The sequence below is a fragment of the Salmo trutta genome, chromosome 1, assembly GCF_901001165.1.
Source record: "Salmo trutta chromosome 1, fSalTru1.1, whole genome shotgun sequence".
In the NCBI taxonomy this organism is placed as follows: domain Eukaryota; kingdom Metazoa; phylum Chordata; class Actinopteri; order Salmoniformes; family Salmonidae; genus Salmo; species Salmo trutta.
The window spans coordinates 64,875,915-64,890,117 of NC_042957.1; the positions used below are offsets into that span (position 1 = coordinate 64,875,915).

General features: G+C 42.2%; 1 protein-coding gene across 2 annotated transcripts in view; it reads right to left on the reverse strand.

Annotated features, from left to right (window-relative positions):
- The window catches only part of LOC115205322 (protein kinase C alpha type), a 64,257-nt gene that overhangs the window by 32,674 nt on the left and 17,380 nt on the right, over window positions 1-14,203 (reverse strand). For both annotated transcript variants that reach the window (XM_029771166.1, XM_029771156.1), the window contains 2 exons: window positions 7,398-7,489; window positions 7,074-7,136 (listed from right to left, as the gene is read on the reverse strand). In XM_029771166.1, coding sequence (XP_029627026.1) covers window positions 7,074-7,136; window positions 7,398-7,489 — 155 coding nt within the window. The remainder of the gene's footprint in view (window positions 1-7,073; window positions 7,137-7,397; window positions 7,490-14,203) is intronic.

The window sequence follows — 14,203 nt, forward strand, 5'->3', positions numbered from 1 at the left end:
GTGTTTTATATCACTGTCCTTAAGACCTGTGTTTAATATCACTGTCCTTTAGACCTGTGTTTTATATCACTGTCCTTTAGACCTGTGTTTTATATCACTGTCCTTTAGCCCTGTGTTTTATATCACTGTCCTTTAACCCTGTGTTTTATATCACTGTCCTTTAGCCCTGTGTTTTATATCACTGTCCTTTAACCCTGTGTTTTATATCACTGTCCTTTAGACCTGTGTTTTATATCACTGTCCTTTAGACCTGTGTTTTATATCACTGTCCTTTAGCCCTGTGTTTTATATCACTGTCCTTTAGACCTGTGTTTTATATCACTGTCCTTTAGACCTGTGTTTTATATTACTGTCCTTTAGACCTGTGTTTTATATCACTGTCCTTTAACCCTGTTTTATATCACTGTCCTTTAGACCTGTGTTTTATATCACTGTCCTTTAGACCTGTGTTTTATATCACTGTCCTTTAGACCTGTGTTTTATATCGCTGTCCTTTAGACCTGTGTTTTATATCACTGTCCTTTAGCCCTGTGTTTTATATCACTGTCCTTTAGCCCTGTGTTTTATATCACTGTCCTTTAGCCCTGTGTTTTATATCACTGTCCTCTAACCCTGTTTTAAATCACTGTCCTTTAGCCCTGTGTTTTACATCGCTGTCCTTTAGACCTGTGTTTTATATCACTGTCCTTTAACCCTGTTTTATATCACTGTCCTTTAGACCTGTGTTTTATATCACTGTCCTTTAGACCTGTGTTTTATATCACTGTCCTTTAGACCTGTGTTTTATATCGCTGTCCTTTAGACCTGTGTTTTATATCACTGTCCTTTAGCCCTGTGTTTTATATCACTGTCCTTTAGCCCTGTGTTTTATATCACTATCCTCTAACCCTGTTATAAATCACTGTCCTTTAGCCCTGTGTTTTACATCGCTGTCCTTTAGACCTGTGTTTTATATCACTGTCCTTTAACCCTGTTTTATATCACTGTCCTTTAGACCTGTGTTTTATATCACTGTCCTTTAGACCTGTGTTTTATATCACTGTCCTTTAGCCCTGTGTTTTATATCACTGTGTTTTAGACCTGTGTTTTATATCACTGTCCTTTAGACCTGTGTTTTATATCACTGTCCTTTAGACCTGTGTTTTATATCACTGTCCTTTAGCCCTGTGTTTTATATCACTGTCCTCTAACCCTGTGTTTTATATCACTGTCCTCTAAACCTTTGTTTTATATCACTGTCCTTTAGCCCTGTGTTTTATATCACTGTCCTTTAACCCTGTGTTTTATATCACTGTCCTTTAGTCCTGTGTTTTATATCACTGTCCTTTAGCCCTGTGTTTTATATCACTGTCCTTTAACCCTGTGTTTTATATCACTGTGTGTTAGCCCTGTGTTATATATCATTGTCCTTTAGCCCTGTGTTTTATATCCCTGTCCTTTAGACCTGTGTTTTATATCACTGTCCTTTAGCCCTGTGTTTTATATCACTGTCCTTTAACCCTGTGTTTTATATCACTGTCCTTTAGCCCTGTGTTTTATATCACTGTCCTTTAGCCCTGTGTTTTATATCACTGTCCTTTAGTCCTGTGTTTTATATCACTGTCCTTTAGCCCTGTGTTTTATATCACTGTCCTTTAGCCCTGTGTTTTATATCACTGTGTGTTAGCCCTGTGTTTTATATAACTGTCCTTTAGCCCTGTGTTTAATAAACTGTCCTTTAACCCTGTGTTTTATATCCCTGTCCTTTAGACCTGTGTTTTATATCACTGTCCTTTAGTCCTGTGTTTATATCACTGTCCTTTAGCCCTGTGTTTTATATCACTGTCCTTTAGACCTGTGTTTTAAATCACTGTCCTTTAACCCTGTGTTTTATATCACTGTCCTTTAGACCTGTGATTTATATCACTGTCCTCTAACCCTGTTTTAAATCACTGTCCTTTAGCCCTGTGTTTTATATCACTGACCTTTAGACCTGTGTTTTATATCACTGTCCTTTAACCCTGTGTTTTATATCACTGTCCTTTAGACCTGTGTTTTATATCACTGTCCTTTAACCCTGTGTTTTATATCACTGTCCTTTAACCCTGTGTTTTATATCACTGTCCTTTAGTCCTGTGTTTTATATCACTGTCCTTTAGCCCTGTGTTTTATATCACTGTCCTTTAACCCTGTGTTTTATATCACTGTCCTTTAGCCCTGTGTTTTATATCACTGTCCTTTAGCCCTGTGTTTTATATCACTGTCCTTTAGACCTGTGTTTTATATCACTGTCCTTTAGCCCTGTGTTTTATATCACTGTCCTTTAGCCCTGTGTTTTATATCACTGTCCTTTAGCCCTGTGTTTTATATCACTGTCCTTTAGCCCTGTGTTTTATATCACTGTCCTTTAGACCTGTGTTTTATATCACTGTCCTTTAGTCCTGTGTTTTATATCACTGTCCTTTAGACCTGTGTTTTATATCACTGTCCTTTAGCCCTGTGTTTTATATCACTGTCCTTTAACCCTGTGTTTTATATTACTGTGTTTTAGACCTGTGTTTTATATCACTGTCCTTTAGTCCTGTGTTTTATATCACTGTCCTTTAGACCTGTGTTTTATATCACTGTCCTTTAGCCCTGTGTTTTATATCACTGTCCTTTAACCCTGTGTTTTATATCACTGTCCTTTAGCCCTGTGTTTTATATCACTGTCCTTTAGCCCTGTGTTTTATATCACTGTCCTTTAGTCCTGTGTTTTATATCACTGTCCTTTAGCCCTGTGTTTTATATCACTGTCCTTTAGACCTGTGTTTTATATCACTGTCCTTTAGACCTGTGTTTTAAATCACTGTCCTTTAGACCTGTGTTTTATATCACTGTCCTTTAGACCTGTGTTTTATATCACTGTCCTCTAACCCTGTTTTATATCACTGTCCTTTAGCCCTGTGTTTTATATTACTGTGTTTTAGCCCTGTGTTTTATATTACTGTGTTTTAGCCCTGTGTTTTATATCACTGTGTTTTAGACCTGTGTTTTATATCACTGTGTTTTAGCCCTGTGTTTTATATTACTGTGTTTTAGACCTGTGTTTTATATCACTGTCCTTTAGCCCTGCGTTTTATATTACTGTGTTTTAGCCCTGTGTTTTATATTACTGTGTTTTAGACCTGTGTTTTATATCACTGTGTTTTAGCCCTGTGTTTTATATTACTGTGTTTTAGCCCTGTGTTTTATATTACTGTGTTTTAGACCTGTGTTTTATATTACTGTGTTTTAGCCCTGTGTTTTATATTACTGTGTTTTAGACCTGTGTTTTATATCACTGTCCTTTAACCCTGTGTTCTATATCACTGTCCTTTAACCCTGTGTTTTATATCACTGTGTTTTAGCCCTGTGTTTTATATCACTGTCCTTTAGCCCTGTGTTTTATATCACTATCCTTTAGACCTGTGTTTTATATCACTGTCCTCTAACCCTGTTTTAAATCACTGTCCTTTAGCCCTGTGTTTTATATTACTGTGTTTTAGCCCTGTGTTTTATATTACTGTGTTTTAGACCTGTGTTTTATATCACTGTGTTTTAGCCCTGTGTTTTATATCGCTGTCCTTTAGCCCTGTGTTTTATATCACTGTCCTTTAGCCCTGTGTTTTAAATCACTGTCCTTTAGACCTGTGTTTTATATCACTGTCCTTTAGCCCTGTGTTTTAAATCACTGTCCTTTAGACCTGTGTTTTATATCACTGTCCTTTAGCCCTGTGTTTTATATTACTGTGTTTTAGCCCTGTGTTTTATATTACTGTGTTTTAGACCTGTGTTTTATATCACTGTGTTTTAGCCCTGTGTTTTATATCGCTGTCCTTTAGACCTGTGTTTTATATCACTGTCCTTTAGACCTGTGTTTTATATCACTGTCCTTTAGACCTGTGTTTTAAATCACTGTCCTTTAGCCCTGTGTTTTATATCACTGTCCTTTAGACCTGTGTTTTATATCACTGTCCTTTAGCCCTGTGTTTCATATCACTGTCCTTTAACCCTGTGTTTTATATCACTGTCCTTTAGCCCTGTGTTTTATATCACTGTCCTTTAGCCCTGTGTTTTATATCACTGTCCTTTAGTCCTGTGTTTTATATCACTGTCCTTTAGCCCTGTGTTTTATATCACTGTCCTTTAGCCCTGTGTTTTATATCACTGTCCTTTAACCCTGTGTTTTATATCACTGTCCTTTAGCCCTGTGTTTTATATCACTGTCCTCTAACCCTGTTTTATATCACTGTCCTCTAACCCTGTTTTATATCACTGTCCTTTAGCCCTGTGTTTTATATTACTGTGTTTTAGCCCTGTGTTTTATATTACTGTGTTTTAGCCCTGTGTTTTATATCACTGTGTTTTAGACCTGTGTTTTATATCACTGTGTTTTAGCCCTGTGTTTTATATTACTGTGTTTTAGACCTGTGTTTTATATCACTGTGTTTTAGCCCTGTGTTTTATATCACTGTCCTTTAGCCCTGTGTTTTATATCGCTGTCCTTTAGCCCTGTGTTTTATATTACTGTGATTTAGCCCTGTGTTTTATATTACTGTGTTTTAGCCCTGTGTTTTATATTACTGTGTTTTAGACCTGTGTTTTATATCACTGTCCTTTAACCCTGTGTTCTATTTCACTGTCCTTTAACCCTGTGTTTTATATCACTGTGTTTTAGCCCTGTGTTTTATATCACTGTCCTTTAGCCCTGTGTTTTATATCACTGTCCTTTAGACCTGTGTTTTATATCACTGTCCTTTAACCCTGTGTTTTATATCACTGTCCTTTAGCCCTGTGTTTTATATCACTGTCCTTTAGCCCTGTGTTTTATATCACTGTCCTTTAGCCCTGTGTTTTATATCACTGTCCTTTAGACCTGTGTTTTATATCACTGTCCTTTAGACCTGTGTTTTATATCACTGTCCTTTAGCCCTGTTTTATATCACTGTCCTTTAGCCCTGTTTTATATCACTGTCCTTTAGCCATGTGTTTTAAATCACTGTCCTTTAACCCTGTGTTTTATATCACTGTGTTTTAGCCCTGTGTTTTATATCACTGTGTTTTAGCCCTGGGTTTTAGTTAATCTACCTCTATCTGCTGTTGGAGCGTCAGAACACTAAACAGAGAGCTGAAGCGATGGAGGAATGAGTTGAATGGAAATGACTTTTCAGTTGGAGTAGAGGACATGATGACCTCAGCCTCTCTCGTTCCACTCTTTCTTTCTCTTGTCGTTTTCTTTTTCAAGGAGTCAGGTGATTAATGTGAGATGAATGCTGCAGTACTCTGGGCATTCAGACGTCACAGCAACACACTGAGTACTGACAGAACCACAATGATGGAGATAAAACAGATCTCTTTCTCTCTCTCTCTCAACCTCACTCATTCCATATCTCTACCTCTATATTCCTCCCCCTTTAAATCTCTTTCTTTCCTGTCTTCATAACTAATTCTCTCTTACTATTGCTTCTGTCTCCATTCTCTAACTCTTTCCCTGTAGCCTACAGTATTCTCCATGTACAGTATCTATGTACTGTTGAAGTCGGAAGTTTACATACACCTTAGCCAAATACATTTAAATACAGTTTTTCACAATTCCTGACATTTAATCCCATTCCTCCTGACAGAGCTGGTGTAACTGAGTCAGGTTTGTATGCCTCCTTGCTCGCACACGCTTTTTCAGTTCTGCCCAGACATTTTCTATAGGTTTGAGGTCAGGGCTTTGGGATGGCCACTCCAATACCTTGCCATTGTTGTCCTTAAGCCATTTTGCCACAACTTTGGAAGTATGCTTGGGGTCATTGTTCATTCAGAAGACCCATTTGCGACCAAGCTTTAACTTCCTGACTGATATCTTGTGATGTTGCTTCAATATAGCCACATACTTTTCCTTCCTCATGATGCCATCTATTTTGTGAAGTGTACCAGTCCCTCCTGCAGCAAAGCACCCCCACAACATGATGCTGCCACCCCCGTGCTTCACGGTTGGGATGGTGTTATTTGGCTTGCAAGCCTCCCCCTTTTTCCTCCAAACATAATGATGGTCATTATGGCCAAACAGTTCTATTTTTGTTTCATCAGACCAGAGGACATTTCTCCAAAAAGTACGATCTTTGTCCCCATGTGCAGTTGCAAACCGTAGTCTGGCTTTTTTATGGAGCAGTGGCTTCTTCCTTGCTGAGCGGCCTTTCAGGTTATGTCGATATAGGACTTGTTTTACTGTGGATATAGATACTTTTGTACCTGTTTCCTTCAGCATCTTCACAAGGTCCTTTGCTGTTGTTCTGGGATTGATTTGTTCTCTAGGAGACAGAACTTGTCTCCTTCCTGAGCGGTATGACGACTGCGTGGTCCCATGGTGTTTATACTTGCATACTATTGTTTGTACAGACAAACGTGGTACCTTCAGGCGTTTGGAAATTGCTCCCAAGGATGAACCAGATTTGTAGAGGTCTACAATTCTTTTTCTGAGGTCTTGGTTGATTTCTTTTGATTTTCCCATGATGTCAAGCAAATAGGCACTGAGTTTGAAGGTAGGCCTTGAAATACATCCACAGGTACATCTCCTATTGACTCAAATGATGTCAATTAGCCTATCAGAATCTTCTAAAGCCATGACATCATTTTCTGGAATTTTCCAAGCTGTTTAAAGGCACAGTTAACTTTGTGTATGTAAACTTCTGACCCACTGGAATTGTGATACAGTGAATTAATTATAAGTGAAATAATCTGTCTGTAAACAATTGTTGGAAAAATTACTTCTTTTATCTCACTGCCTCTACAATGAGTCTCTCAGTATATATTTACACAACCTTCTAAGCTAACCTTTCCAGCATGCAGATGTAATTAAGATACAGCTATTATAAACAAGCCAGGCAAAGTTGCAGCTCAATATTCAGCTTTCACAAACAGCAATTACTCCCTGTGCCGCCACAGGTTCTCAAGAGCACTTTAGTTGTCCCTGATGTGTTTTGTATTTCAGTGTGGGACTAATTTCTACACTACACCGGATAAGGAAATCCCCCAAACCAGTGTAGAGATGGATATGGTTCGTCCAGGGAGACTTTCACACCCACCTGTATACAACACCCTTTCTGTGCAGGAAGAACAGGCCCACAGCGATCTCTGCAGCATAGAACCTACAATGGCAACAACATGATCACTTAGAAACATGGAAAAGCATGTAGATATGTGAAAAGTGTGATGGTTTTTCAAAAAATGTGCAGTAGATGTTACAGAAAGGTATAATACCAGGTTGATAATACAGTACATCTATCTACAGAGAGCTGAATTTGAGGATATAGATGCTGTGCACTATTGCCTTTAAACCTGTATTATAGGTGAGCTAGGGCTATATGTATGGTTGGGGCTATAGCCAGTGACAACAGACTGCAACTTACACTGCTTGTGGCTCCTTGAACTTCCCCACACGCTGAATGTGGTACATGAGGTCGCCTCCATTAATATACTCCATCACAAAGTACAGACGATCCTAGGAGAAATGACAGAGATGGAGAGAGATAGAGATGACAGAGATGGAGAGAGGGAGAGAGAGAGAGAGAGAGAGAGAAGGTCATCAACATCAAAAACACCTTCACAAAAGCTGAAAGGCAGGATGTAGTGTTCATAGAACACCTCCGTAGTGACTGACCCACAGCCTCCTATTAATACCTGTACTACCTGACCCACAGCCTCCTATTAATACCTGTACTACCTGACCCACAGCCTCCTATTAATACCTGTACTACCTGACCCACAGCCTCCTATTAATACCTGTACTACCTGACCCACAGCCTCCTATTAATACCTGTACTACCTGACCCACAGCCTCCTATTAATACCTGTACTACCTGACCCACAGCCTCCTATTAATACCTGTACTACCTGACCCACAGCCTCCTATTAATACCTGTACTACCTGACCCACTGCCTCCTATTAATACCTGTACTACCTGACCCACTGCCTCCTATTAATACCTGTACTACCTGACCCACAGCCTCCTATTAATACCTGTACTACCTGACCCACTGCATCCTATTAATACCGGTACTACCTGACCCACTGCCTCCTATTAATACCTGTACTACCTGACACACAGCCTCCTATTAATACCTGTACTACCTGACCCACAGCCTCCTATTAATACCTGTACTACCTGACCCACAGCCTCCTATTAATACCTGTACTACCTGACCCACAGCCTCCTATTAATACCTGTACTACCTGACCCACAGCCTCCTATTAATACCTGTACTACCTGACCCACAGCCTCCTATTAATACCTGTACTACCTGACCCAATGCCTCCTATTAATACCTGTACTACCTAACCCACTGCCTCCTATTAATACCTGTACTACCTGACCCACAGCCTCCTATTAATACCTGTACTACCTGACCCACAGCCTCCTATTAATACCTGTACTACCTGACCCACTGCCTCCTATTGATACCTGTACTACCTGACCCACAGCCTCCTATTAATACCTGTACTACCTGACCCACTGCCTCCTATTAATACCTGTACTACCTGACCCACAGCCTCCTATTAATACCTGTACTACCTGACCCACAGCCTCCTATTAATACCTGTACTACCTGACCCACAGCCTCCTATTAATACCAGTACTACCTGACCCACTGCCTCCTATTAATACCTGTACTACCTGACCCACAGCCTCCTATTAATACCTGTACTACCTGACCCACAGCCTCCTATTAATACCTGTACTACCTGACACACAGCCTCCTATTAATACCTGTACTACCTGACCCACTGCCTCCTATTAATACCTGTACTACCTGACCCACTGCCTCCTATTAATACCTGTACTACCTGACCCACAGCCTCATATTAATACCTGTACTACCTGACCCACAGCCTCCTATTAATACCTGTACTACCTGACCCACTGCCTCCTATTAATACCTGTACTACCTGACCCACAGCCTCCTATTAATACCAGTACTACCTGACCCACAGCCTCCTATTAATACCAGTACTACCTGACACACTGCCTCCTATTAATACCTATACTACCTGACCCACTGCCTCCTATTAATACCTGTACTACCTGACCCACTGCCTCCTATTAATACCTGTACTACCTGACCCACAGCCTCCTATTAATACCAGTACTACCTGACCCACAGCCTCCTATTAATACCAGTACTACCTGACCCACTGCCTCCTATTAATACCTGTACTACCTGACCCACAGCCTCCTATTAATACCTGTACTACCTGACCCACAGCCTCCTATTAATACCTGTACTACCTGACACACAGCCTCCTATTAATACCTGTACTACCTGACCCACTGCCTCCTATTAATACCTGTACTACCTGACCCACAGCCTCCTATTAATACCAGTACTACCTGACCCACTGCCTCCTATTAATACCTGTACAACCTGACCCACAGCCTCCTATTAATACCTGTACTACCTGACCCACAGCCTCCTATTAATACCTGTACTACCTGACCCACAGCCTCCTATTAATACCAGTACTACCTGACCCACAGCCTCCTATTAATACCTGTACTACCTGACCCACAGCCTCCTATTAATACCTGTACTACCTGACCCACAGCCTCCTATTAATACCTGTACTACCTGACCCACAGCCTCCTATTAATACCTGTACTACCTGACCCACAGCCTCCTATTAATACCAGTACTACCTGACCCACAGCCTCCTATTAATACCTGTACTACCTGACCCACAGCCTCCTATTAATACCTGTACTACCTGACCCACAGCCTCCTATTAATACCTGTACTACCTGACCCAAAGCCTCCTATTAATACCTGTAATACCTGACCCACAGCCTCCTATTAATACCTGTACTACCTGACCCACAGCCTCCTATTAATACCTGTACTAACTGACCCACAGCCTCCTATTAATACCAGTACTACCTGACCCACAGCCTCCTATTAATACCTGTACTACCTGACCCACAGCCTCCTATTAATACCAGTACTACCTGACCCACAGCCTCCTATTAATTCCTGTACTACCTGACCCACAGCCTCCTATTAATACCTGTACTACCTGACCCACAGCCTCCTATTAATACCAGTACTACCTGACCCACTGCCTCCTATTAATACCTGTACTACCTGACCCACAGCCTCCTATTAATACCTGTACTACCTGACCCACTGCCTCCTATTAATACCTGTACTACCTGACCCACATCCTCCTATTAATACCTGTATTACCTGACCCACAGCCTCCTATTAATACCTGTACTACCTGACCCACAGCCTCCTATTAATACCTGTACTACCTGACCCACAGCCTCCTATTAATACCTGTACTACCTGACCCACAGCCTCCTATTAATACCTGTACTACCTGACCCACTGCCTCCTATTAATACCTGTACTACCTGACCCACTGCCTCCTATTAATACCAGTACTACCTGACCCACTGCCTCCTATTAATACCTGTACTACCTGACCCACTGCCTCCTATTAATACCAGTACTACCTGACCCACTGCCTCCTATTAATACTTGTACTACCTGATCCACAGCCTCCTATTAATACCTGTACTACCTGACCCACTGCCTCCTATTAATACCTGTACTACCTAACCAACTGCCTCCTATTAATACCTGTACTACCTGACCCACAGCCTCCTATTAATACCAGTACTACCTGACCCACTGCCTCCTATTAATACCTGTACTACCTGACCCACTGCCTCCTATTAATACCTGTACTACCTGACCCACTGCCTCCTATTAATACCTGTACTACCTGACCCACAGCCTCCTATTAATACCAGTACTACCTGACCCACAGCCTCCTATTAATACCTGTACTACCTGACCCACAGCCTCCTATTAATACCTGTACTACCTGACCCACAGCCTCCTATTAATACCAGTACTACCTGACCCACAGCCTCCTATTAATACCTGTACTACCTGACCCACAGCCTCCTATTAATACCTGTACTACCTGACCCACAGCCTCCTATTAATACCTGTACTAGCTGACCCACATCCTCCTATTAATACCTGTACTACCTGACCCCAAGCCTCCTATTAATACCTGTACTACCTGACCCACAGCCTCCTATTAATACCTGTACTACCTGACCCACAGCCTCCTATTAATACCTGTACTACCTGACCCACAGCCTCCTATTAATACCTGTACTACCTGACCACTGCCTCCTATTAATACCTGTTACTACCTGACCCACTGCCTCCTATTAATACCTGTACTACCTGACCCACAGCCTCCTATTAATCCCTGTACTACCTGACCCACAGCCTCCTATTAATACCTGTACTACCTGACCCACTGCCTCCTATTAATACCTGTACTACCTGACCCACAGCCTCCTATTAATACCAGTACTACCTGACCCACTGCCTCCTAATAATACCTGTACTACCTGACCCACATGCCTCCATTAATACCTGTACTACCTGACCCACGTGCCTCCTATTAATACCTGTACTACCTAACCCACTGCCTCCTATTAATACCTGTACTACCTGACCCACTGCCTCCTATTAATACCTGTACTACCTGACCCACAGCCTCCTATTAATACCTGTACTACCTGACCCACTGCCTCCTATTAATACCTGTACTACCTGACCCACAGCCTCCTATTAATACCAGTACTACCTACCCCACTGCCTCCTATTAATACCTGTACTACCTGACCCACAGCCTCCTATTAATACCTGTACTACCTGACCCACAGCCTCCTATTAATACCTGTACTACCTGACCCACTGCCTCCTATTAATACCTGTACTACCTGACCCACTGCCTCCTATTAATACCTGTACTACCTGTCCCACTGCCTCCTATTAAAACCTGTACTACCTGACCCACTGCCTCCTATTAATACCTGTACTACCTGACCCACAGCCTCCTATTAATACCTGTACTACCTGACCCACAGCCTCCTATTAATACCTGTACTACCTGACCCACAGCCTCCTATTAATACCTGTACTACCTGACCCACAGCCTCCTATTAATACCTGTACTACCTGACCCACTGCCTCCTATTAATACCTGTACTACCTGACCCACAGCCTCCTATTAATACCTGTACTACCTGACCCACAGCCTCCTATTAATACCTGTACTACCTGACCCACTGCCTCCTATTAATACCTGTACTACCTGACCCACTGCCTCCTATTAATACTGTACTACCTGACCCCACTGCCTCCTATTAATACCTGTACTACCTGACCCACAGCCTCCTATTAATACCTGTACTACCTGACCCCAGCACCCTCCTATTAATACCTGTACTACCTGACCCACTGCCTCCTATTAATACCTGTACTACCTGACCCACAGCCTCCTATTAATACCTGTACTACCTGACCCACAGCCTCCTATAATACCTGTACTACCTGACCCACTGCCTCCTATTAATACCTGTACTACCTGACCCACAGCCTCCTATTAATACCTGTACTAACCTGACCCACAGCCTCCTATTAATACCTGTACTACCTGACCCACTGCATCCTATTAATACTGTACTACTGAACCCAACTGCCCTCCTATTAATACCTGTACTACCTGACACACAGCCTCCTATTAATACCTGTACTACCTGACCCACAGCCTCCTATTAATACCTGTACTACCTGACCCACTGCCTCCTATTAATACCTGTACTACCTGACCCACTGCCTCCTATTAATACCAGTACTACCTGACCCACTGCCTCCTATTAATACCTGTACTACCTGACCCACAGCCTCCTATTAATACCAGTACTACCTGACCTACTGCCTCCTATTAATACCTGTACTACCTGATCCACAGCCTCCTATTAATACCTGTACTACCTGACCCACTGCCTCCTATTAATACCTTTACTACCTGACCAACTGCCTCCTATTAATACCTGTACTACCTGACCCACAGCCTCCTATTAATACCAGTACTACCTGACCCACTGCCTCCTATTAATACCTGTACTACCTGACCCACTGCCTCCTATTAATACCTGTACTACCTGACCCACAGCCTCCTATTAATACCAGTACTACCTGACCCACTGCCTCCTATTAATACCTGTACTACCTGACCCACAGCCTCCTATTAATACCTGTACTACCTGACCCACTGCCTCCTATTAATACCTGTACTACCTAACCCACTGCCTCCTATTAATACCTGTACTACCTGACCAACTGCCTCCTATTAATACCAGTACTACCTGACCCACAGCCTCCTATTAATACCAGTACTACCTGACCCACTGCCTCCTATTAATACCTGTACTACCTGACCCACTGCCTCCTATTAATACCTGTACTACCTGACCCACTGCCTCCTATTAATACCTGTACTACCTGACCCACAGCCTCCTATTAATACCAGTACTACCTGACCCACAGCCTCCTATTAATACCTGTACTACCTGACCCACAGCCTCCTATTAATACCTGTACTACCTGACCCACAGCCTCCTATTAATACCAGTACTACCTGACCCACAGCCTCCTATTAATACCTGTACTACCTGACCCACAGCCTCCTATTAATACCTGTACTACCTGACCCACAGCCTCCTATTAATACCTGTACTACCTGACCCACATCCTCCTATTAATACCTGTACTACCTGACCCACAGCCTCCCTATTAATACCTGTACTACCTGAACCCACAGCCTCCTATTAATACCTGTACTACCTGACCCACAGTCCTCCTATTAATACCTGTACTACCTGACCCACAGCCTCCTATTAATACCTGTACTACCTGACCCACTGCCTCCTATAATACCTGTACTACCTGACCCACTGCCCACCTATTAATACCTGTACTACCTGACCCACAGCCTCCTATTAATACCTGTACTACCTGACCCACAGCCTCCTATTAATACCTGTACTACCTGACCCACTGCCTCCTATTAATACCTGTACTACCTGACCCACAGCCTCCTATTAATACCAGTACTACCTGACCCACTGCCTCCTATTAATACCTGTACTACCTGACCCACAGCCTCCTATTAATACCTGTACTACCTGACCCACTGCCTCCTATTAATACCTGTACTACCTAACCCACTGCCTCCTATTAATACCTGTACTACCTGACCCACAGCCTCCTATTAATACCAGTACTACCTGACCCACTGCCTCCTATTAATACCTGTACTACCTGACCCACAGCCTCCTATTAATAC